General features: G+C 40.0%; 2 protein-coding genes and 1 long non-coding RNA gene across 5 annotated transcripts; 2 read left to right on the top strand and 1 right to left on the bottom strand.

The window, feature by feature from the left end:
* The first annotated feature begins 2,664 nt into the window (after positions 1-2,664).
* LOC120291371 lies at positions 2,665-4,833 on the top strand. Of its 2 annotated transcripts, none has more exons than XR_005549380.1 (2): positions 2,665-2,857; positions 4,436-4,833. It is a non-coding gene; the product is annotated as an uncharacterized LOC120291371 (long non-coding RNA). The 2 variants fall into 2 exon arrangements; XR_005549379.1 differs by having other exon boundaries at positions 3,757-4,833.
* Positions 4,834-4,909: 76 nt separating this feature from the next.
* Positions 4,910-7,055, bottom strand: LOC108958749. Of its 2 annotated transcripts, none has more exons than XR_001986119.2 (3): positions 6,903-7,055; positions 6,675-6,751; positions 4,910-5,375 (listed from the first exon to the last, which is right to left on the bottom strand). XR_001986119.2 is itself a non-coding variant. In XM_018871438.2 (3 exons), the coding sequence occupies exons 1-3, from the start codon at positions 6,964-6,966 to the stop codon at positions 5,165-5,167; spliced, it is 342 nt and encodes a 113-aa protein (XP_018726983.1). In that variant the 5' UTR covers positions 6,967-7,055; the 3' UTR covers positions 4,910-5,164. The 2 variants fall into 2 exon arrangements, 1 of the variants encoding a protein (XP_018726983.1); XM_018871438.2 differs by having other exon boundaries at positions 6,675-6,741.
* An 11,119-nt stretch (positions 7,056-18,174) lies between these two features.
* On the top strand, positions 18,175-20,946 carry LOC104440173 (heat shock factor protein HSF30). Its single transcript, XM_010053144.3, has 2 exons — positions 18,175-18,862; positions 19,785-20,946. Exons 1-2 carry the CDS (start codon positions 18,197-18,199, stop codon positions 20,739-20,741), a joined length of 1,623 nt encoding a protein of 540 aa, XP_010051446.2. The 5' UTR covers positions 18,175-18,196; the 3' UTR covers positions 20,742-20,946.
* The last annotated feature ends 5,678 nt before the right edge of the window (positions 20,947-26,624 follow it).

Below are 26,624 nucleotides of genomic sequence, written 5' to 3'. Positions count from 1 at the left end.
TCGACATAATCACAAATCACTAACTACCGATTGCCTTCACCACCTTAATAGCTCTTGAATATAAAGTTTTGATCTCTATTTCTTAGATTAAAAGTGAAAATAACACATGCAAGTTTCTGTTTGAATTTTGGGGGGAACGAAAATGGGTTCTTTGACAATATAGAAGGAGTTTTGTTAAAATTAATTAAGATAATTTGATTTCTTTCATTGCTAGGTGTAAATGTACATGCTAATCTTCAGCTTGATGTGGCACAAACGCGAGGCAAGGCTCTTGCACGTGGCCAAGGGAAATACAAGAAGAAAATAAGTCATTTTGAAATAATCATCACTTACTTTAGGTGCAAGAGAAATTAGCCTCATAAGATAAGAACATATGGCCATGCAAAACTTCGTACAGGAGCATGTGGCACTTCTAATTTTAATTAATAAATTTTGCAAGGGGAAATGTAATAAGCAGAAGGTAATCTTCTTCTTCTAGCATTATTAATATAAATTATTCACTAATATTATCAATTAACTAAAACTTACACAATTAATATTAACAATCAACTATTAAGACGATAATAATTTAATTAATACCATTCTACTATTAGCACACATATAATTCAATTCACACGTTGGACTCAAGATGATTTATGTTTATGGAAATTACCCTTCACGTCCCGTGAAATTTACGATTCGATTAAAGTTTCCACATGTTCGTTCGAATACCAAGGCAAATAATACTTAGCTCATAATTTAAGTATCATTATTATAATACGAATTTTCGAATATTACATAATTTTCGGATGCTACAACAACATCTTGAGTACATCTTCGTTGATGGTTGCCCACAACTTAGCAAGTTCCCGAAATGTTCGTGGGTATCAAGTAATTATATTAATTTCTCTATCCAATTAGCCCTTCCAAGCATAATTTACTTGGATGTCCAAAGATGTAGCTTATCAGAGGTTAATTTCTTGAAAAATCTTCATTGCATGTCCTCGATGACAATTTAAGATCTGTTAGCTAACAAATTTGTTAGCTTTCTTGCAAGCATTGATAAATATACTAAGTTGTAGCAGCTTTGTTTGGCTCATTGCAAGCAGCTTCAAGAAATTCTAGCTCTCCCGCTAAACTTACCATCTTTATTTGTAAAAGATTGTGAATTGTTGGAATCATGTGCAGACTTATCATACATGTTATGATATAATCCAAATGAATCACCTTAGCTCAAATGAATTAACTTCTCAAGCTGTCATAAGCTCATTCAAGATCAATGCTCCAGCAATTGCGATATGCTCTCAATTGAAGTCTCTCTCTCTCTCTCTCTCTCTCTCTCTCTCTCTCTCTCTCTCTCTCTCTCTCTCTCTCTCTCTCTCTCTCTCTCTCTCTCTCTCTCTCTCTCTCTGTGACATCCTTGATTCAAACACCTATCTTGGACGCTAGGGGTGGTCTAAAGGTCGGTACGCCAATAACGGGATTAGTCCATGAGTCGATTCAAGGATCACTCATGAGTCAACTAGCCTATTAGGAAAGGCAATTAATGATCAGGGATATGCTCAACTTGAGTACTAGATCATGGATAGATAGCTCGACCATAAGAATCGATGTGAGACGACCGCGCATTGTCACAGATCGACTAGCAGACTGTTATAGATTGATTCGACTCTAGTATATGTGATCAGTTGCGGGTGGTTCCGCACGATCACTATGTGGATCACCAACGACCCTAAACCGATTCCATACAGCAGTGTACCAAGATAAGTCGATTGATCCCGCATGATTACATAATAACCGAAGGTCATCCATGAATTGACTAGGCTCAAATATGAATTGGTTTCGAATCAATCATGGGTCATGAGTAGGACCCCAGAAGGGTGCTAGATCCAGTCCAAGTCTAGCTGCACGAGCGATGCCCCAAGGCCGCCCAATCTGTATAGGCCACGTTAGGGCCACTTCCGATTGAAATTTAGCCACAAGCCTCGATCCAATTACAAGTGTCGATCATGGGTAATTGCAAGATATTCATGTCCAGTTAAGATGACATTTAGCTAATCCTCATAATTATCTTTTGTCCTTTTGAATTCGAGGCAATTGAAAGTGAGCAATTATTGGAGGAAAGGAGGAGAGCCACACGTCCAAAGGGAGAAGAACTTGGGAAACCAATTGTCTTGCTTAGGACAAACTTCATCATCAGTTTTGGAAGCTTGTCCATTAATGTCATTTAATGAGTCATTACTTACGTGCCCCAATTAGGACTTTAGGGCCATGATTGCCCTAGTATGAGACTTGCTCATCAAGTTGGCCATTAGATGACCTTCTTGAATGCAAGATAAGTAAGAGACAAATTTTGAGAGTTCTTAAAGAAGGGAGAGGCACCACTTTAGAGGGGGAAGGGGAGAGCAAACTTAGTTAGCCATCTAATTAGTCCAACTAAGTTTATGTGTTCCTAGATGGAGGCAATGATTAACTTATCTTGAGACTTGGAGGGTAAGTTTGCCTTGGAGGGTAGGTTAGCCAAGATTAATCTTTAAGATGACACTTGGATGGATAAGAGGTAATCTTGCAAATCAAGCCAAGAACAGTCATTGTTAGTCATAATTACAAATCCAATAATTGAGTTTCTCTTATAAGAGCCTAGGATAACTATTCTCTCTTTCTTCTTTCCTAAGATCACCCATATCTCTCTCTCTCTCTCTCTCTCTCTCTCTCTCTCTCACCTACCCTCTCTCTCTCTCGATCTCTCCGCCCGCCACCGTTCGCTGCCATTGCCACTGCTCACTGTTGCCACCACTCGCCGACAACATCGTGAGCCGCCATGAGCTGTCGGCGGTTTACTACTTTCGCCACCACCATTGTTTCTCGTTCCATTTTTGTAAGTAGATCCCCTAATCGTTAGATAGGGCGTTGTGTTGCATGGTTCGGATATGAGTTCTACTATCACTTGTACTTGTTCGAGTAGGATGTTTCTTATCCTCATAGAGTTGGCTCGTGTGCAATTTCGTACAGTTCACTCGTGTGTCCGGAAGCATGTCACGGGTTATGGATAGGTCTCGCTTGGTTTGGATTAGTGTCGAGGCGTATCAGAACAAACCTCACTTGGTTGGTTGATAGTGAGGCGTATCGATCCAAGGCGTTGACCAATTGATTCGAGCTACAAACCCTGTGCTGTGCCCGGTGCGATGTACGGTTTCGTAAGTAGATCCCCTAATCGTTGAATAGGGTGTTGCGTTGCGTAGTTCGGACATGAGTTATATTCTTGTCGTGTCTATAGGAGTTCGCTAGTGCTTTCTTGTAATTGCTTAAACTCACATAGGTTGCTCATGTACTAATTTTGTATGGTTTACTCATTTGCGTACGAGGTTCGGAAATGAATCGGGTTCATGTCACGTGTTTGTTGTGCTTGCAAGAAGATGTTACTATTTATTGACACGGTTTGCTCATATATTATTGTCTACGCTTGAAAGCACGTTCCAAGTTTTGGAAAGAGGTCTCGTTGGTCTGGAACGTGCGTGACATGCACAACGGACTGGGTCTCTCTAGGTTTGACGTTATTTAGGCGTAACGTTTTCAAATCAAATTTGGCCTAGGACGGTGCTCAAACGTATCGGATCAAACCATGGTTCTTGACCCGTGCTCGTTATATTTTAACGAAACAGTCTTGATAAGTCATAACACACACTTTGCATGGCACGCCTGTAAGGCCTCTTGCATTTACTTATACTAAAGATAAGAATCGATTTGTGTGCTTATTTGTACGTATGATCACACAAGGGACTAAGCTGTCACCGATGGATTTCAGACGATGTCCAATAGAATTCAGATGCCTTCCACAAATGGAATTCGGGACGAAACCCGATGGATTTTGGATACTGTCACCAATGGATGGGCAGGACCATATTCGGTGGATTCCTAAAAAATCGATACAATTGAGTTATGTGATGTAATAATTGAAAGTTCATGTGATTTATTATGGTTTAAGAAATATCATTTGGTTGTTGATCATGTTGCATTTTTAGGCACTTGAGAGTCACGTGCATAATTTAGATGCTATTATTATTATTATTATTATTATTATTTAGAGATGCTATTATTTGGCACGTGCATATTTGCATGTTATTTTTTGGGTCTTGAGAGTCATGTATATATTTTATATGTTATTATTTGGGCCTTGAGAGTCACGTGCATATTTTATGTGCTATTATTTTGGCCTTGATTCACGTGCATATTTTACATGCCATTATTTGATTTTGATCATACTTGTTTTATAAGTAGTTGATGATTCTCGCATGTCTTAACCAAGGTAAAGAAAATGTTTTGCTATTGATTTACCATCGACGTTTTTAGCATCATGAATCGCATATTTCCGATACGAGGCATCCATCTATATGAGGATTAGATGATTTATTTATTGAGTTTTCAACTCGTTTGTTATTGTTTCCCTCTTTTTCAGGCTCGTAAGTATGGCTACCTTACCCATTCGCTTTCGTGTGCCCATGGAAATAAAAGTGGACTTGTTGGACATAGTAGATGGTAGTAACGATGCCGTGAATAGGAGACGTATCACCATGGTGTGGGTGGACGAGGGTGTAGAACATTTGGTTCCTCATCGGTTCGAGACTTAGTATATCTAGTTCGATAGGGACTATTTTGGATTGATGACTGACTCCAATCCCGAGTCATAAGGACGTCGGCCTAACTATAAGGATACCATCTTTTGACGCCATCCTCGTAGAGGAGTTAGGATTAACCCTATTCCTTTTGATGTAATCGAAAACGGCCCCAACTAAACGGGCTTATAAATATAACTTTTATTCTAGTGATACATAATATAAGAAGTATGTTTATATATGTTGGGTGATATAGTTGAATGCTTCTACATGTGCTTAATCGAAAGATAAATGTGACAAGACGGCGACACCCCTTGGGCCAAACTTACTTCTTATATTATGCATCACTAGACTCAAAAGTTATATTCACGAGCCCCTTTAATTGGGGCCATTTTCGATTACATCAAAAGGTATAGGAGTTAGTCCTAACTCCTCTACAAGGTGGTATCCCCACAGTTAGGCCAACGTCCTTACGGCTCAATGTCAAAGTCGGTCACCGTGTCATCCAACGAATTCGACATCATGGGATCCAATGAGGATCCGTCGAGACCGTAAGGTAGTCCGTCATACCCTCAAAGGAGTCCAAAGTTATCCACATCGAACCAGACATACCAAGCTTTGAACCGATGAGGAACCAAATGCCCTACACCCTCGTCCACCGATATTGTGGTGGTATGTCTCCTATACATAGCATCGTTACTACCATCTACTATGTCCAACAAGTTCACTTTCACTTCTACAGGCATATTAAAGCCAATAGGTGGGGTAACCATATCTATGGGCCTGAAAAAAGGGAGAAGCAATAATACATGAGTTGAAAACTCAATAAGTAAATTGCCTAATCCTCGCATAGGCGGATGCCTCGTATCGGAAACATGCGATTCTTAATGCTAAAAATGTCAATAGCAAATCAATAACAAAACACTTATTTTACCTTGATTAAGACACGCAAGAATCCTCGATTACTTATAAAACAAGCATGACCAAGATTAAATAATGGCATATAAAATATGCACGTGAGTCTCAAGACCGAAATATTAGCATATAAAATATGCACGTGAATCTCAAGGCCTAAATAATAGCATATGCTAAATAATAGCATTTAAAATATGCAGGTGACTCTTAAGTGCCTAAAAATACAACATGATCGAGAAGCAAATGATATTCCATAAACCATGCACACGGCATCCATAATAAATCACACGAACTTCCAATTATTACATCACATAACAGAAATGCATCAGTTCCTTTGGAATTCATCGGGCATCGTCCCGCCTCGTAAGGCATGGCCCATAAATGATTTGAAATCCATCAGGCTTCATCCCGAATTCCATTCGCGGACGGCATTCAAAATCCATTGAGTATTATCCTAAAATCCATTGATGACGACTTAATCTCTCGTGTGGTCATACAAGCAAGCACACAAACCGATTCTTATTTTTAGTATAAACAAATGCAAGAGGCCTCAAAGACGTGCCATGCAAAGTGTGTGTTATGACTTATTGGGACCGTATCGTTAAAATATGCCGAGCACGAGTCAAAAACCATGGTTTGGTCCGATATGTTTAAGCATCGATCTAGGCCAAACTTGATTAAAAAATGTTACGCCTCAATAACATCGAACTAAGAGAAACCCAGTCCGTCGTGCATTCCACGCATGTTCAAGACTAACGAGACCTATTTTCGAAACTCGGGGCATGCTTTCAAGACTAATATATGAGTAATCGTGTTAATAAACAATATCATCTCCTCGCAAGCACAACAAGCACGTGACACGAACCTGACTCATTTCCAAACCTCGTACGCAAGCAATAACATAGCAAACCATACAAAATTAGTACACAAACAACCCACGTGAGTTGAAGCAACAACAAGCAAGCAATAGCGAACTCCTGCAAGCACTACAAGAATAGAACTCATGTCTGGACTACGCAACGCAACACCCTATCCAATGATTAGGGGATCTACTTACGAAACTATACATCGTGTCTAGCACCACACAAGGTTCGTAGCCCGAATCGACCGATCAAGACCCCAACCTATACCAAGCAAGGGCTTGGATCGGTACACCTTAATACTGACCTGCTAAATAAGGTTCGTTCCGATATGCGTTGACACTGATTCGAACCGGGTGAAACCCATTCACAGCCTGGGGCGTGCTTCCAAACACACAAGCAAACCATACAAAATTATACGAGTCAATTCTATGAAAATAAGAAACATCTTACTTGAACAAGTATAAGTAAGAGTAAAACCCATGTTAAAACTGCACGACACAATGCCTATCTAACGATTAGGGGATCTACTTACGAAATCGGAATGAGAAACAACAGCAGTGGCGAAGGCAGTGGACGGCGGACACCGGACAGCTCATGGCGGCTCATAGCATTGACGGCGAGCGGCGGCGAGCGGAGAGGAGGGCGAGTGAGGGAAAAAGAGAGATGGAGAGAGATGGGTGAGATTGGGGAAGAAGAAAGAAAGAGGAAGAATAGTTATCCTAAACTCTTACAAGAGAAGCTCAATTATTGGATTTGTAATTATGACTAATGATGACTCTTCGGGGTTGATTTGCAAGATTGCCTCTTATCCATCCAAGTGTCATCTCGAGTATTAATCTTGGCTAACTTTCCCTCCAAGTCTCAAGATAGGTTAATTATTGCCTCCATCTAAGACATATAAGCTTAGTTTGACTAACTAGATAGCTAACTATGTTTGCTCTCCCCTTTCCCTCTAAAGTGGCGCCTCCCTCCTCTTCAAGAACCCTCAAAATTGGTCCATCACTTATCTTGCATTCAATAACATTAGTCAAGAAACTTATTGAAGAAAGCCATATGTGTAGATAGTTTTTGCTCATTGGAGTTTGACCACATATGGCTTTTATACATTCCACGGCGAATGATGTGGGGATAGGACATGAAATTGCTAAATCATTGTAGTCAATTTACTATACTATTTCAGGCATCGAAGGGGACTATAAGGGCATGTGTGATAGCCATTATATTTCTATTCCATAACTATTTTTCTATTCCAGAAATAAATTTAGAACATAAATCCATTTAATAAGACAATGTCATTTTTCTATTTCTGGAACAAATTTTTTGTGTAGAAATAGGTTCAAAATAGAAATGAGATGTAAAAATTTTCTACTTCTCTATTTTTGGAACAAAAATGAGAAATAAAAACTCTTCTCATCACTCGCCCTCACTATCAGCCGCCCGCCCACCATTCGCCACCTGCCATCCATCACCGCCCACCCTTTCACTAGTCACCGACGCCTGCTACTATCGTCCGCTGACACCCGTGGGGGAGAAATTTTGTGTCGTTATCATTTGAGCCCTAAGAAGCTTTTAGGTGCATCTGGTGTACAAACAAGGTAATCAACTAGATGACAAGGATAAGAAAAGCGTTGATTTTCTAAATTTGAATATGAAGCTTAAAAGTTCTCAGGTTTGAAGCCTCAAAAGGAAGGAAAGATTTTCGGACTCCTAATTAGTACACTATGATTTGAAATTAGCTTTCTTGTGACTTGGATTGGGTATTATATTAATACCTTTTCGAGTGGGTTTAACCATGTCTTTCCTCATAGCGAAAATAAACTTGCTGTTGTACTTTCCTTTGCATTCAGATTTTGTGATCATCTTGTTGTGTTTTCCTTTACCCTCAGATTATGTGATCATCTTCCATCTTTTCCTCACAAAGATAGTTCGGGGATGTTCTTTTCTAGAAAATATTCACTTCTAGACCAAGCTTAAGAAAGAGAACCCAAAGAACAAAGAAAGGCTTTAAACAGAGAACTAGAATTTTCAAGTTAGCCCAATCTTTTTGCTGGAAATTGCACAAATTTAGTACTATGAGGTTATTATATATTAGTTATAAAAAAACTTAGGGCCTATTTGGTAACCATTTTATTCACATGAACAATTTCTGCTAAGAAAAGGTTTTTTTTTTTTCTCTGATTTTTTTTCTCATACGAGTTTATGAACATTTGAAGGCATTTGGTAACTGTCCAAAGTTTCCATTCTCTAAAAAGAAATGTGTTTGATAAGACTCTCAAATTCTTTTGTGACTTAGAATTTGTTTTAATTTTTTAATAATTTTATTACATTTTTTTTTCTTTCCATCTTATTCTTCTTCTTCTTCTTCCTTTAGCTGGTTGCTGACCTTGGCCATGGCCAACGACAGGCCATACCAAGGCCGGTGACCTCGGGCAAGGCTAAGCCTCGTCAGCCCGAGCCTCGCCTTGGCTGGGCGAAGCTTGACCTCTCCCAGATCTGGCGAGGTCGAGCTCGCCCAACCACCGACGAGGAGCCTTGCCAGGCTACCCTGAGGTCGATCTCGACATGGCCAAGTGACGACAAACTTGAAGTGGCCCGATGAGGCTGAGTGACTAGCAAAATGAGAAAGAAGAAGAAGAAAAGGAAACAAAGAAAATAAAAATGAAAAGAAGAAAATAGTCTTGATTATGAAGTTGTTCCAGGGAACAAAGAAGTAACTTTTTTTTTTACTTTTTGATTCTATTCCAAATCTATTTCCGAGAACAAAAAAGTTACAAAACGATTTTTTTATTCTTTTTTATTTTATTTCAGGGAACAAAAGAATGTAATCAGACACTGTTTAGCCGATTACCAAACAAGCTCTTAATCACTCTTTCTCTATTTTTTGCGTCTTTCTAATCTTGGCCTCAAGATAGATCAACAAATACTAAACACTCATGAGAATGAAGGATGGGCTCTGCAGTCGGTTTAGCTGCCTATAGTAGTGTTTGCTTTGGCCTTGTTTCCAATTCACCTTTAGGACGATTGTTCATGTGTTTTAAGCAAGCCCAATGACCATATAAGTAATCATAGTACTCCAAGGCTTTTGGTTGTCATGTCCAGGCAAGAATGCAAGTAAAGACAGATTGAGATGGCAACAAAAGTAAACAATGATTTGTCCACATGTCGATAACACATGTTTAAAGTACATCAAAACTTGTACTGCTGCACAATAGTCCATCTCCCTTCTCCCAAATCTTGGCAAATTTCATAAGAAGGAGGAACAACTTTTGTTGAATAGGCACCGTCTTTCTCTCTCTCTATACTCTTCTAGATTTTTCTCCAGATTTCACAGCCGCAACACTTAACTCTTCAGTCAATTTCCTTGTCTAACAAGTAACTGCAATTGTTGACAAATGGGTTGGCAAGTTGCAATAAAATAATAATAGGAGGAGATGTTGACACCTAAATTTTTGCCCAAAAATCATTTTTGAAAAATGGAAACTTGTTTTTCCATAAAAATATTTTTTTTTGTCAAATTCTTGTATATAGTTTACCTAGGCATTTAGTATAGTTTTTAAATGCATTTATTTTCTTGAAAAAAAAAATTCAAAAAATAAAAAAAGAAAAAAGAAAAAAAGAAAAAAAGTTGGAGCTAATAATCTGAATGTGGCTAGTTAAGTCTGGGGGGTCAGATTGGAATTAAAATAGCAAGTTGGAGCCAAAATGCAATTTCCAAAGTCGAGGGACCAATTTGCAAATTTTACAAAATTTTGCCCAAGCCCTTTAATCATCATATTGGCCCCCAATTAAGTTGAAATTAAACTTGAGATAGGTTGAATTAACTAAATCGAACCAAAAGGACCAAATTGCATTGAATTGGATATTCTCGGACAAGAAAATAGCCATCTTTGAAGGACTTTCTTGCAAAATTGGACATGGACAATTGTGAAGACTAGTGAAGATCTTAAATTGCTATACATAAGCTTGCTAATTGAGCAAAAATTGCAGCCAAATTGATAGATTAAAGTACTCAAACAAGCTACCAAAACCTAACCCACGATTTGGTCTCAATTCGGAGCTGATGAGTAAATAAATTTGTGGCCCCACCATATCCTCCTCAGCTGCCTGATTAGCCTGATCTCTCTACATGATAGAAGACTATAATTAGGAGTGCAAGTGGACGAAAATTGGACAGGCATAAGCTGATGAAGGCACGTGAAAATCGTAGCAAAATCTGCACATCAAAAGTTGCAAAAGTAAAAAAAAAAATTGACTAAGTCAGAAAGTAAGTGAACTAACTCAATTGACAGGCTTAGTAGGCAAGGCAAAGACCGACCAAAAGATGGCTTAATTTGGTAGATAAGATCTATAAAGTAAGGTCTTTTAGGGGATGAAAGGTAGGAGAGAAGAAGCAAGAGAAGAGGCTCATAATCGTTCTCCAAAGACACCACCATGAGCAATTTAAGAAAAGCAAAACCTAGAAAATTTTAGACTAACCGTTGGAGAGAAAAATGAAATTTTCACATACTTCCATTCAAAATTAGTCAAAACCTCAAACTAGAGATTGAAACATCACTCAAAGATCTTTCCAACTATAGGTCACACGCCCCAAATGGATATCGGGAAGGTCTCCTAAAGCCCCCTAAAAAATACCCTCCTGACAGGCCAGGAAAGTTTGAAAATTTTTCTAGGTGTTGTTGAGCCTAGTTGGTCACGGATGAGGGAAAGCGAGTGTTTTTTTTTTTTTGTTTGAGAAAAGTGAAAGACTCGGGGATGTCACGTCCCGAATCTCGAGGGCGCGCACATCCCCTTCCTTGCTCAATAGAAAGTGATATTTCAGACGCGCCGCCGACCCATTCATTTTTTTTTTTTTTTGGATACCCAGGGAACCCTGTACAGCCAGCAGCCGGCGGGTAAACCTTGGAGCGACGCTAGTGGAGGACTCACCACCCCGATGTTGCACTTAAGATCCCGTGCGACCCGTGGGATTCAAACTCCTCCGTCTTGAGTAGACGTCACGGGAGTGCTTATCCAACTGAGCCACCGCAAGTGGTGGTACCCATTCATTTTATTGCGCATGTGGAAGCGAAACAAATCCCCTGACACCACATAGCATTGGGATAGGAAAGCATGAAACAATTCATAACCAAAACAAGCCTTTTATAAACACATAGGTTTATATATAGTACTAGGTTGTCTACAAAAGACCGGCTCAACAAAAAAGGGACTGTCCTATGACCAACTAGTCAGACACGTTCGCCGATCCTTCGGTCTCCACCTCCACAGACTCCGGAGTTTCGGTTCATCCACAATTGCCATCTAAGGACTTGAAAATGATGAGCCCACGACAGGGTGAGATATAAATCTCAGCGAGTTCACGCCCTAAGCCCCGATTAGTACACCAACTTGACTCGGGGTATCTCTTTAGAGCCACCCCACAAGTAAAGCAAGACTAACAACCAACAAATCAATTCACATGCAACCTTACCCGGTATGCCATACCCTGCACGTTGAATCTCAGCATGATACACGCAATACACATGACCATTGGATGATGCAGTTTATCAATCACATACGAGTCGCGTCACACCCTGCACGTTATCAGTTCATGCGTGCGTGCCATAAACAATATGACCCACTCATGCATTCCAATTAATTACGGCACACAGGCATGATACTCGACACATAGAAATACGGTCACACAGGCATGACTTATCATGCGTTCCAATTGATTACCGCCACACAAGCACGATCTACCCGGCACACAGCGGGTGACGGATTCAACTTAACGATCACGTAAACATACCACCACAACTCCCCTTTATCTTAAAAGCGGTTCACTTCCAATGTCCCTCGGACAATCCATTATTCCCTTTTTGTGAAAATTACTCGATTCATGCGGATGCTCATGCATTTACACATCCATTCACTTCATAAGATTTAAAACATATGAATTTAGACACTTTTCACATTTTGGATGAACAGTGCACGTGAATAGTGCGCGTGAGCAGTACTCTGTGAACAGTACTGCGTGAACAGTGCACGTAAACAGTATTTGTGAACAATGTCGTGTGAACAGTAAATTTTCAAAATTAAATAAATAATAAATTAAATTCATAAATCATTAAAACAATAATTAAAGTAAACCACCAATCAATTAAAGCTAAACATGCTTAATTAAACACATAAGCCACATTAAGCAAACAAAGCGAGATTACGCTAAACTAATCTTAACCATTCATCTAACCACCTATCTTAGGACTAATACAACTTAATTAAATCACCTAAACTAGAATTAAATCTAACTAAACCAACCCTAAGCAAGTTTAGGCACTAATCAAAGGATTATGAGCTAAACTCACCCGTTAAATGGGCTAAAGACACGGACGCAGTGGCGATGACGGAGGCTACACTTGGGAGCCTCTACCATGATGATCCAAGGTGGTCCTAAGCTCATAATAGCATCAACAATGCAACTCTAGAAAATTGCATTGCCGAAGAAGAAACAGAGCTAAACGGGCTTGGCCGGAGCTCTAGCGAGGGGTTGGCCGGCGATCGGCGGCACTTGGGGGTCAAGGGGGACTTGTTAGTGGCTGGGATGGGTGGATGTTGGGTTGAAATGGGAGGAATGATTGAAACGGGCAAAACGGGCGAAACGGGCGAAACAGGCAAAGCAGTGTAGGCTGCCAGGCGGATCAACGGACCGGCGAACGGTTTCTTTCGATCGACGGGCAGGTCGGCCGGCGGCTTCGTTTGGCGAGTAGCCGGGTCCTCTTGAATGGTTTAGGCCTTCTGAGTGCGATGGTGGGTGGCACGAAGGCTGATTCTCACGGGAAGTCAACTTTTAACTCAAGTTTTTGGCAAAAGGTCAGCTGGAGCAAAAACAGGAAGGAAGGAAAAAAGGGGAGGAAAGGGTTGCGAATTCCTTGGGGCTGAAGAGGGGAGAGAGAGAGACGTGAGGGCAGGTTTCTCTGGTTCTCTCAAGCTCTCAAAAGGCTTCAACAATGGAGAAATTGAGGAGCAAGGAGGAAGAAGATGGTGGCTGCTAAAGGGGGACCCCAAATGGCCTCTTAAGCCTTCAACACATGCCCACACACTCAAGTGGCTGCCCCCACCACTTCAGCTTCATCCATAGCAGCCCCTAGCCCTCCAATCTTCCCCAACAAGCTTCTCAAGGTGTCCCAAATGTTGCACCCCACAAAGCCTACGAATTTTGTACATTTTGGCCTCCAATTCATTCAATTCCCCTTTAATTCTCTTCTAATTGGATTCAATTTGACATCCATAATTCCAACCAAGGTGCCATCATTCCATTCAACATTTTTCCTCATCAATTGAACCAATTTGACGGCCATGGGTGCGCTAAAAAACGGTCCCTCGAATTTTCCCGGTTCAATTTAACCTTACTTTGAATTTCCGCCAAAAATCTCAGTCTGCAGAATAATCTTCGGAGGATGAGTCGACGTTTCTAAAATAAATTGTGACACAACAGAACTTTCAATTTCTGAAATCAGGTTCAAATTTGCTGTTAATTTCAACCGAGCACGATTTTAGCGTGACCTAATCTACCGGGTAGCTTTTAGGAATTTTTAGTGCGATGACCCGTGGTCGATCATTTTTGATCCACAACATGCATCTTCGACTCATTGGTGACTCTCGGTTGTCGTGAAAATCTCGATATTTCATATACAGATACGAGGTACCAAAACGGCAGAAAAATCGATCTAGTGTCGATCGACAAGAATTATGCAATTAGGTGGAATCACCCATACTTAATTACATGGTTCTGTCGAATTGACCTATCTCCAGTCTCTGATCGATTTTTAATTGTGCCGTAATGACCCTTGCAGATTAGCACGATTGAACAGCCGATTCTTGGTCGAATTCTCAAGTCTATTGCGTTTAGATTCCTTAACGGCTTCACCTGGTAAACTAGTTATCCCGTAAGTGATCAGCTCTGGGAAAAGAACTATAGGTGCGTCGATGAAAAGCCCAACTTATTCAATCGAAAACAGAACCTGAAATTTAGGATGTCACAAAAAAGTTGGGCAACAAAAGAAGTCCTGGAGTCCGGTTTTGGGACCAACAAAAAACTTTCATTGTCAGTTCTTTCCTTGTAGATCTTATTTTCCAATTTGAAGGAGCCAACTTCCCTGTGTTTCCAGAGGATAATTTCTTGGTTTCCTCGGCTGAGAGCCACTTGCAAAAGAAACTACAAAGCAAGGTAAGAATCCTAGATGTATTTTTTTGTCAATTTTGATCATGTTTCAACTATGACAAATCAAGAGGAAAACCAGTCCAGAAAATTGATTTCTGAGGCTGGAATCTTTCTAAGTGTTGGAAGTCTCTTCAAGAGTCTTGTTTGATTTGTTATGCCCATTTTCATTGATTACTTGTATTCGTGAGTTTGATGAATGTTATATGAGAGTATAAATGTTGTTTAGGTTAGTCTGGTTTAGTCTTTAAACCCCCGTGTGAATCATGAGATCGTCTATAACTTGAGACATGGTTGGTCAGTGTAGGTCATGCATGTATGCTTCTTGGAGAGTTCATTTCGATTGCTCGGTTGATCATTTTCTGCGATGTTTGTTACATTTAAAAGTAAATGTTATCTATTTTTATGCAGATGAAGTGATGTTTCCTATGGATCCTACATGTAATGAGTGTCGAGGCTTGAATTTGGGCATGCAACATGTTTATTTGACATGGGTTCAAACTTAGATTCGCAAAAACAGCTTAAACCTGCATATTGGAAGCTGATTTCAGTCTGGTTCTTATGTGTTTTAGGCTGTGATTTCTAGCTAAACTTGTTCTTTGCATGTAGTAGTATAATCTTGATATTTTAGTTTCACATAAGATTGCTCATGTGTCGTGATCGAAGGCCACGAACAAGGCTCAAGGAATCTGCTTGAGATGGGTTGATGCACACCAATTGCTTGACGAAATGCTCAAACCAAGCTTCGATCTTGAAAAGGTCGATTTGAGCTCGGTTCTTGTGATATTCATGTTCTGAGTAGTTAATATTCATGTAAATCAAGCATAGACCGGTCTAGGGAATTTTAAAAAATATATAAAAAAAGAAAAAGGAAAAATATAAAAATTTCAAAAAAATAAAAAAAAATGTTGGATAGCATCAAATTAGGGCATAAATGATATTCATGCAATTTTCTTAATTTTATAAGGTCGTTTTCCTAACTTAATGCTATTTTGGTATTCTATAACCATTTTTGTAAAAAAATCCATTTTGTATATATTAAAATTATCTAGAGTAATTTCATGCATATTTAAATTCCCATTTCGCTCATGGCACTCCTGTCCCGGGGCGTTATAATAAGGCTGTGTAATATTATTTATCCGACTTGTATTGGGTTTTCCTTTTCCACATTTTCTTTCAAGTTATTTCAATTTCTTGGATATTTACTTATGTCACCACTTTTCGATAATTTAAGTATAAGTTTTTTTTTTTCTAGATTAGATTAGGATTAGTCTAGACATTAAGGAAAATGCCCCCACAAAAACGTTTGCATGGACACTTAGCGTCTTTGATAAGGATTATAATTTGTAATCAAGATTGTGTAGTGATTTAGATAAACAACCTCCCAAGTTAATGGTACCGTAAGGGCGTTAATAGAAACATTGATGTAAACAAGTCCTCATCCCTAGAAATCTCTGATTACCTAAGAGTCGAGACAACACTCCTGCGTCTCGGTTGGTTTCTAGGTGACCCTAATAGGTTAGTGGTGACTCCTAGAAATACTCAGGTTGTTAAGAACTAAAATACAAAATCCAATGTCATGCAAGATATGAGCTTGGGAGAGCCCGCACCTAATCTAAGGCCGTTGGTTCGTCTGTTTAGGCAAATACCCCTAAACTTCTTCCCTTTCCCCAATGGAAAAAGAGAGGTTGCAACAGGAGATATTTTGGTGTGGAAGTAGGTTAACTGACTGACTTTACACCCAATAAATAAGGGCTCTTGCCCCTTGTGTGTGGAGTGTAAAGTGTTGTATAAAATGTGCGTGAGTGTAAAATGATAGCGGTCTTGTGTAGTAGGGAGTGGTGTAAGAGAGTGTGGTGTTGTGGTGTTGTGCGTGACATGTAAAGAAGTGATGGTGTGTGTAGCGTGTAGTGTGTGGCATGAGAAGAGTGTGGAGAGGAAAGTAAAGAGCTCAGTGAGTGTTAGATAGAGTTATGTCTACAGTATGAGTGTGCACTTGAGTGCACTTTTAATAATATTAAGAAAGTGTTTATCATAATCACACTTCCGCGAAGTTCAACAAATGCTATCAAGAGTCATGCCGCACTATTCAACAACTTTTGCAACTGTTCCTTTCCCCCAACCATTGTGGTCTTTTTTTTTCTTTTAGTTCTCCTACAAATGCACCCTCTTGAGCTCGCTCACGGGGCAAACTTACACTCCCATCTTCATACGTCTCCCCCTCCCTCACTCTCTTTCATCGGACCACATAAAAGTTCAGCAACCTGACATTCGTCATTCATTTTGACCTCGGACGATGCGGTAGACAACTTCAAAAAAAAAAAAAAAAAAAAAGCCTCGGCCGAAAGTTTAAACCGATAAAAGGCGGCCCGCAATGTGAATACAACGTGCATTAAACTCCATGGGCAAGCGCTGGGATACTTGTATAAGTGAAATAAATTGCGGCAGAACCCGCCTCTAACACCGTATTAAAAAATTCAACCTAAAAAGTTAAAATTGATAGGTGAACAATCACATGTATGACATCTATTGAAACTCCATTAACAAGCGATATGAAATACTTTTATAGATAGGAAATCCAAATTAGGGATCTAAAAATAGATAAGTAACCAAAGAAAATTATTCATGTACTTAATGAGAAAGCAATAAGATAAGAATTGATTAGATAATATTATCTTTCTCTTGTCATGCGACGTATGACAGTAACTATTGCCTTGGCATGTGTAACACAATTGTTATTGATGAAGTGACTTTTGTGATGGAAAATGAGCTATTCTTCTAAATATTTTGCATGAAATCCTAAAATATTGCGTGGAATTATCCTTAAATGCCGAAGTTCGCAAATTCATCATTGTTATACTTGTAATAAATTCTCTTTCACATTTTTTGACACGGAATCCTTGTAATTCAAGATTTAGTTTTCACACAACTTTGTTACATTTGGCTCCCCAACATGTTTTTCCTACATTAATCCTTGCCAAACGATAACAAATGTTTCTATTGAAAACTCTTATGACAATGATAAAAGAATATACTTCGTGAATACTTTTAAGGCACTCGTCCTTTTTATTTCCTATATTATAAAAAGCTCTAATCGCTAGATAAGAAAAGGTTTGAAATTCTTTTCATAATGTATATGATTATTTTTTTGAAAATGAATATTATTTAAAAACGTGTTGACACAAACACGAACAATATGTTTTGACAATTATATAAATGGTACATCTCTCTCAATATTTTTCCGATGGAGGCCATGGAAAATTATGCAAAGCATCGCTATCCCGGCTGCTCCAATTCGCTGGTCGATGCATCGTATGCCATGGACTATGAAAACGGCGTTCACACAAGCCAACTAAAATTTGCTTAGATTGACAAGCAGCACATCGAAACGTAACTAAAATTTGCTTAGATGGACGAGCAGCACATCGAAACGTGGCATCCCGCACGGGACCCACCGACGAGACGAAAAGGCGCCCCCTCCTCCTACCAGGTGCATCCCGTGTCAGATCCAACGGTCCGTAATCGTTACCCCCTGTCACTCACACACTCGACAGTCTCGAGGCCCGTCTCCCTCGCTCTCTCAAAATAGGAGATTCGCCCGCCATGTGCATTCATTCGCTCGAAATTCTCTCATGCCATCTCCGCCTTGGGACCTCGAACTCGAGGTCAAAATGACGACGGCACCCCCCGGAGGGGGCCGTACCGATGAACCGTGCGCGTCGTTTTTCGACACTCTCTTTCGAGAGTGGAGTGTTGAGCTAGAAAAGGCGGAACCTTTCGCGAGGTCGCGAGAAGAGGTCGCGTCCGTTGCTGCTGTTGGCGGTGGTGTCCCCGGCGACCTAGGGTCGCTTCCCCATTCGGTTCCGTCCCCAAAATTAGCCATCGCCGACGGCGAAATTGATGCCGGGCCGCTCTTGCGTTCGTGCCTGACGCGGCCCGAACCCCATCCGGCTCTGGCCGCGCAGGTGGTGAAGATCGAAGAGGAAGAGGAAGATGAGGAGGTGGCGATCATTGCTGATCCAAGGGACGCTGCCGCCGGATCGCCGTCGTGCTCCTTGCAGGCAGCGGCGGACGAAGTGGCGAGACCGATGCAGGGGCTAGGGGAGGCGGGGCCGGCGCCCTTCCTGAAGAAGACGTACGAGATGGTGTCGGACCCGAGTACGGACCCGGTGGTGTCGTGGGGTTCCAGCCGGAAAAGCATCGTGGTTTGGAACCCGCACGAGTTCTCGAAGCAGCTCCTGCCCCGATACTTCAAGCCCTCCAATTTCTCCAGCTTCATCAGGCAGCTTAACACTTACGTGGGTATTCCCTTCGAACGGGATTGTGTTTTTTGTCCATGTTTTTGCTTGAAACTTACCCCTTGGCAGCTCAACACCTATTGATACAAATGCGTATAATGTCTGTATGTTTTTTTTGGTTTGACTGTGTTTCAGCTGTCTTTTATTTTTCCCTCTGTTTCGGCTGTTTTTCTTCTTCTTATTTGCAGTTCAGAGTGTGATCCTCTTGGGGGCATCCAACTACTCCTCATTGTCCCAACGGATAGTCCCCGGGGCAAAGTAGCTAGGTTCTAAGGGAACCCACTCGCCACGTTTTGCTCCTGTGTTGAGATTCAGTTTTACCCACTTGCTCGGTTATTAGTTGTGCTTTACCTAGATTAGGGGACGAGGAACGAAGAAATTTGGAATGGCAGATGAGATACATCGATTCTATGCGAAATATCATGGATCATGAGGCACATGTTCACTAAAATTTGCATCCATCGGCCAGGGGCCAATGGCCCGTCATCATATTCAAGTGATGATGCTTTTTATGGTAGTTTGCAGAAACTACCATGTCAACCAAGACGTCAGGATATCCATTAAAGATTTATCTTCTCACCGGATTTGTGTTTGAGTGCTTTTCTCAAATGTTAAATTTTCATTTGGATTAGAAATGCACTACTGTGTTGATGCTCCATTATGCACTTTCCAGCTGGAGATGAGACTCTTTGAGCCATCGCTTTGTTTCTATCCGACGTTTTGGTAAAGCCTTCTGACACTTCTCCTTTTTGGGCAAGACCAAAAGCATAGTTCTGCACTTTTGTCTTCGTATTTATGAAGTTGACGGATTGATATCGAGTCATTAAATTTGTCCATACCCTCTTTGGGACTTCTGTTTCAATTTAAACTCAACCCAGCTTCCTCCTATTCTTCATGCATCATGATCCAAGATATGTCGCAGGGTTTTAGGGAGATGGACACAGATCAATGGGAGTTTGCGAACTGGAGTTTTCAGAAAGGAAAGAAGCACTTGCTGAAGAACATAAGGAGGAGATGCAAACTCAGCCGGAAAACATTGAGTCGCACTGTTGCTTCGGATTACCCAGAGGCTGGAAAGGAAGCTGAACTTGAAATGCTTAAGAAGGACCAGGAAGTATTGAAGACCGAGATCCTGAAACTAAGAGAAGAGTGGGAGCACTCGCAGCATGAAATCAATCAGGTCGCCGAGCGGATTCGCTATGCTAAGTGCAGGTGTCGGCAAATATTCCTCCTCTCCAAAGCAACCGAAAGCCCAAACTTTGTCCATTTAATCCAAGAGAGGAGGCAGAAGAGAGAATTAGAGGCTTGTGAATCGAGCGAGAAGAACAAATTGCTTAGTCTCGATAGCGAAGCCACCAAATGCTTGCTCGAAGTAATGGATCACAAGATTCAAAGCCCGAACGTTGATTGCCCAAGAGTTGGCGATGATCCAGGACAGATGGAGTCTTGGCCGAACAATGTCGCGCCAGTGGATTTTCAGACCGTTCAGATGCACAACCCATGGCCTCCTCCTATAGATGGCGGAGATTTCAGGGCTGTGCAGGGTCGGACACCTGATCAGAAGGCCGGAGCTAGTCCGTCAGATTTGCCTTCGGTTTTCCATGAGATGTCGGAGAAGCTCCTCGGAGACAACGTGGTCATGGGCGATGATGCGATGGATGTAGAAGCAAAAGAACTGGCAATGGATGACACAGGAATCTATCTTGAGCTGGAGGATCTGATCGAGAAGTCCTGTGGTTGGAGTGATTACACAAGTCAGCTGTGGGAGCAAGCAGTGGGACTGACGCCCCAAAATTTCCATGCTGCTGTTTCTGCTCTGTTCTCTCTTATATGGTGCTGCTATGACCCAGATCGCATAATGCAGTCTCTGCATAATTAGAGGGAGTATCCGAACTGAAGGGACTGAATCCAACCGATAAACCTTTTTTTTTTTTTTTAATGTGTCAAAGGTGCTCATCCTTAGTATATATGTTGTAGTTTCTTTCCTTTGTCTCCACTGTAAGAAAGTGCCCTTGGTGTTCTTTATCTCTTAGTCTGCACTAAGCTTTTTTTCTGTTCTTTTTTTTTTTCCTGTAACCAGTTTTATATAAGATAAGCATTTGTGGTGAGTTAGTATCGCCAAAAATCCCAAACTAGTAATTGGATCATTTTTTTTTTCAAATTATTTGTTTTTCCTGTCTTGAAAAACTTTAAATTGATATTTCCGTATGTCGCGACCAAATTTTCGGGTGAACCACCTAAGGTTTGGCTAATGGATTACTAAGCCTAGACTTAGCTCGGGCTTTCCCAAGCCTATATCAATTCACAATTTAGGTTCAAATCCTTAACATGCAAATGATTTTTTAATCAGGAGTCGCCACTAATTTATTTTTCGGTGGGTTGATTAAAGTAATGAGAGATTTACTTTACTCCTACGAACCAGAGATTTATGAGTTCGGGAACTTGATTACGCCAGATTTCTCTAACATCATTTCGGTACCTTTCTCTTTTATTTTGAAAAAATATTTGGCAAGCAGCTTGAATTAATTTCAATTTACTTCCCTAACATGTAATGTTATCATGTGGGTGCGCAAATCATCAATTTAATACCCAAATCTCATGGTAACGAAAGCATCTGCGATGTTAGATCAGAATTCAAATCAACAGTCATAGATATGATTTCTAATTAACACGTAATTTTTTTTTTTTTTTTTCACTTATTTAATGAGAATCATGCTTTATGCAATGCAATTTAACCTAATGACGAAATTGTGAAAGCTAGTATGAGCACTTAGAGGGGGTGAATAGGTGCAAAAACTATTTTGCGAGATATGTGCAGTGCTACTCAACAATAGATTATGAAAAGGAAATTCTCAAAACGAATTACGATCAAAGTAAAAGAGTGTAGATAAGAGAATATGAACACATAGATTATAGTTGTTTGGCTTAATCCAAACCTACGTCCACTCTTCCATACTAACAGCCCACTAGCTGGATTTCACTATGAACAAAAGAGTTGTTATAGTTAGACTCTTCTTTGATTCCACAGTGTAGAGACTCTACTACACTTCTTCAAGGTCTCTCAATGATATATACTCTCTTTTGCGTATAAGATTTCGCTTAACAGCTTAATTGACTAAGAACAAGGAGCTTTAGACTTTGGAATTCTTCTATCGCGCACATACCTAAACAACTAGAACGTCTTCCTTATATACTCATTTATGCCATCATACTCATTGGCACTTACCAAAGGAATTCTTCCAATTTATCCGTTGGATAGAATCAATTAGGAAGATCTTCGAGCTATTTAAGGAACATGACGATAACCCATCAATTCTGCCCGCCCATACAATTAGGATCTTGGTTTCCATAAATAGAACCTTCCAAGTATACTTCGCCAATCAACGAATCCACGATTCCCAAATCAATCTTGATTAGAACAAAGGATTCCGACATGCTATATCCAACCAGAAGATCTACTCCAATCGATAAAGTCAAATCCTTGACGAAACATCCAGTTTTGGATAAGTCTTATTCGATGGTCTAGAAACTGTCAATGAGGATAGACTTTGAGTCTTGAGTCTAGCAGTCCGAAGGTCTTCAGACTTTAATGGAAGAGTCTGCAAGTCTTCAGACTAGACTAATGGAAACATTTTATCAGCTTCAAAACACTCAAGGAAGTTTTCTCCAACAATCTCCCCCTTTTTGATGGTGACAAAACTTTCCTGCAGATTTGGATAACTTTGACCTGCAAAATATTACTCAAGCATATATGGATATCTCATAAAGATAAATGGCTTAGTAATAACACTAGAATTTGTATCCACATAAAGTAGGTTAGTCTTATGAACAAGGCCATGAGATATCAATAATACTTAAGATAAACAGATGTTCAAACAGTCAATTCCAAATCCAGTCCAAATCCAAATAGCCAAACACAAACATCAAGTCAATCAAAAAAGTTTTAAATCCAAACAGTCAAATCTGCATATCTCTCCCCCTTTTTGTCATCATTAAAAAGGTAGAGATGAAAAGAGAATGAAATTAAGATGGCTTGGGAACACGAACAAGCTGAAAATCTCCCATTGACTGAACAATGCCTTCCAGCCTTTTTAAGTCCTCCTTCAGTTGTGCTACTTCTTCACCCTTAGCATTTGTCTGAACTTGAAGAGCAAGGGCTTGGAGTTGATCATTCAAAGAAACTGAGGAAGCTTGTTCTGCATTATGCATATTCTGAAGTTTGCATCCAAGAGCATAGATTTGACCTTTCATCTCCAAAAGAACATCAAGAATTCTGCGAAAGTTTGCTGAATTATTAGTCTGAGTACTTGCTTCCGCACGATCAGACAATGTATAAGCAGATGATAGTAAATTAGCATTGTCACACAGATTGGGCGATGAAACATCGTGTCCCTCCTTAGGAAATTGTGAGGCATAGATGTTCTCTGGATCTGCTGAAGAGCGACTTACTCCTTCACTTGTGGCAGGGATTGAGGATGTTCCTCTTTTCTTAGGAACTCCCCCTGTTTCCATGCCTTTAGGTGAAGAAGAGTGTTCTTCATGTTCTTTTTCTACTCTCTCCTCTTCTTCTTCTTCTTCAATTCTTTCCTCCTCTACATCTCTCTCCTCTACTTCTTTCTCAAAATCTTCACTTTCTCCAGTCCTCTGTTCTGCTTTAGCCGAGTATTTTTCCTGTCTCTCCTTTGATTCTGGTGCAGAACGACTCAAGTTCTTCAATGCTATTGCAGAAATGGTAAAGTCATCCTCATCCTCTTCATCCTCAATGATGAGAGCTCTTCTTTTCTTGGATGGAGCAACCATGGGCTCCTTCCCTTTCCTTTTTGCAGCCGAAGATATTTGATGAGTCTTGACATGAGTTTTCTCCTTGAACTTCTCCAACTCCTTGTTGAGTTCCTTGAGACACATTTTAGAGACCATTTTCAGTCCCACCACCATTTGATCGCACGCTTGACCACAAAGAATTCGGGGAGGCTGAATATTTAAGTGTCTGAATAACTTGGTCACAAGAGATGGATAAGGAAGTTGTCCTTTGTCCTTCACCACTGCCCTATACATGTGGAACATAATAGTGTGTGGAAGAGAGAATTTTTTCCCAGTGTTGATGGCATACATCAACTTTGCCTCTGAGTTTGAAACATCGGTCTTTGAAGTAGATTTTGGTTTGAGGCAGTTAATCACAATCTTGTGAAGTAGAATGTTGGTTGCATTCATCCTCGAATAGGAAATCTTGTCTTCCGTTCTTCGATCCTTAACAAGTTCCAACGTTGCACGAGCAATAGACACACTGATAGGTTGATATCTCCCTCTTTCAACCCCAATCACATCAGCCAATGTATTCATGTCAACCACATGGTCCTGATCTCGAACACTAAAAGAGAATATATTCGCATCCAAGAAACTAAGATTCGAATAGAAATAAGCAGTAAGTTCAGCATAGGCTTCTGTAGATTCAGAACAAAACTGTTCAAGTTGAAGAAGACTGAATTTTTCCCGCAGATTGACATTCACAGAGTCAAGAAAATCAAAATCCACACTTCTTGGGTTTATCACCCCATGCTTCAGCAACTTAGAGTATAGTTGATTGTGGTCATTCGATCTAAACAAGTCTATCCTTTTGCTTTGGATTTTTGCTGCAACACCCATTCTCGGTTTAAACTGACTGTACATCCTGTCATCGTCATTCCCATTTGGTTGACTCAGCCCTCCAACACGTGGATCGGTTGGGATATTTGCGAATGCCTCTTCCGCCGAACAAGTAGGGGCAATTCCCAAACGTTCCATCGGGCGTAGAAAATAGGTTTCATTTCAATACCCTTTTTCTTTCAAAAATTCGTCAATGTAGTTTAAAGGAGTACCACCCCTCTTCAAAGCACGGTAAAGCTTATAAGTAAAGCCAGGCTTAAGAGTTCTTACGGGTTCTACGTTTTCAACGATTTCTTCCTCTTCTTGATGTGCAACATTCTGAGGTCTAGATGGAGGAGATGGACGCTGCTGAGAATGTTGTGGGCTCTGTTGCTGATTAGGAGATTCCTCTTCCTCGGTGAGATCAAAGTGCGTAGGCCCCTCACGCATCTCTTTGTGGTCCCCTATTCGCGATCCTCGAAAACTTTCTTTGAGAAGACATTTTCACAGTATTTGGAGGGATTCCAAGCTTGTTTTCAAAAAAAAGATGACAACTTTTCGAAGATTAAACAAGAGAAGAAGACAGAAATGGAAGATTTGTGCTCTCTTAGGGTTTTTGAGAGTAAAATGAAGAAGAACCGATAGTATATAAGACAGTCGAAGAGATGCATATGGAACGCCGTAAAAAGGAAATATAAAGATACATTTTAAAAAAATAACTGCCTTTTCAAAAATTAGATAACTGTCATTTTAAAAATTTCTTTTTCGAAAAGGAAAGATTACAATAATCACGGAAATTAAAAATAGCAACAATCAATTACGAATAGATGATCATACCTTTTCGAGATTTGATCTAAGAGAAAATAAAATATCTTACAGTCAAAAATCTTGATCATCTAAGTCTGAGAGTCTTTAGACTTTCAGTCCTGGGTCTGAACTTCCTTAGACTTTAAGATATTGATTTTGGAACGAATAGCTTCAAATTGATTTTTCTCCAAAGGCTTTGTAAATATATCCGCCAGTTGATTCTTTGAGTCAATAAACTTAATCAAAACTTCTCCATTTTGAACATGATCTCTAATGAAGTGATATCGAATCTCTATATGTTTTGCTCTTGAGTGAAGAATTGGATTCTTGGTGAGATTGATTGCGTTGGTGTTGTCACATTTGATTTTAGTGCGTGAATCTTCAATTCCAAAGTCTCTTAACTGTTGTTTTATCCACAGAATTTGTGAACAACAACTTCCAAGAGCTACATATTCTGCTTCTGTTGTCAAAAGAGCTATTGTACTTTGCTTCCTTGAAAACCAAGACACTGTCTTGCTTCCAAGTAGTTGATTGGTGCCCGAGGTGCTCTTTCTATCAACTCTGCATCCGGCTAGGTCTGCGTCTGAGTATCCAAGAAGAGTAAAGTCTCCTTCTTTAGGATACTAGAGACCCAAAGTTGAAGTTGAGGCAATGTATTTGATAATACGTTTTGCAGCACTTAAATGAGATTCTCTCGGGTCTGATTGAAACCTGGCACAAATGCAAACATTAAACAAAATATCAGGTCTAGAAGCAGTAAGGTAAAGAAGTGAACCAATGATGCTCCTATATAGCTTCTGGTTGACTTTCTTTCCTCCTTCATCTTTGTCAAACTTCAAGGAATTTGACATTGGTACATCAGTCTTTTTGCAATTCTCCAATCCAAACTTTTTGACAAGATCTTTAGCATACTTTTCTTGATGAATAAAGGTTCCTTCCTTCAGTTGTTTTACTTGGAGCCCGAGAAAGAAGGTTAGTTCACTCATCATGCTCATTTCAAATTCATCCTACATAGACTTAGAGAATTTCTTGCACATATTTTCATTAGAAGATCCAAAAATAATATCATAAACATAAATTTGAACAAGTAGAAAACTTTTGCTTTCTCTTTTGATAAACAATGTAGTATCTACATTACCTTTGACAAAGCCATTTTGGATTAAAAACTTACTTAGTTTATCATACCAAGCTCGATGTGCTTGCTTTAGACCATATAGAGCTTTTTTCAGTCTGAAAATAGAGTCTGGTTTCCTTGGGTCTTCAAAACCGGGTGGTTGTTCCACATAGACTTCCTCTTGGATAAATCCATTTAGGAAATCACTTTTGACGTCCA

This window comes from Eucalyptus grandis, chromosome 3 (assembly GCF_016545825.1).
Source record: "Eucalyptus grandis isolate ANBG69807.140 chromosome 3, ASM1654582v1, whole genome shotgun sequence".
Lineage (NCBI taxonomy): Eukaryota > Viridiplantae > Streptophyta > Magnoliopsida > Myrtales > Myrtaceae > Eucalyptus > Eucalyptus grandis.
This window is presented reverse-complemented; position numbering and strand designations above follow the sequence as displayed.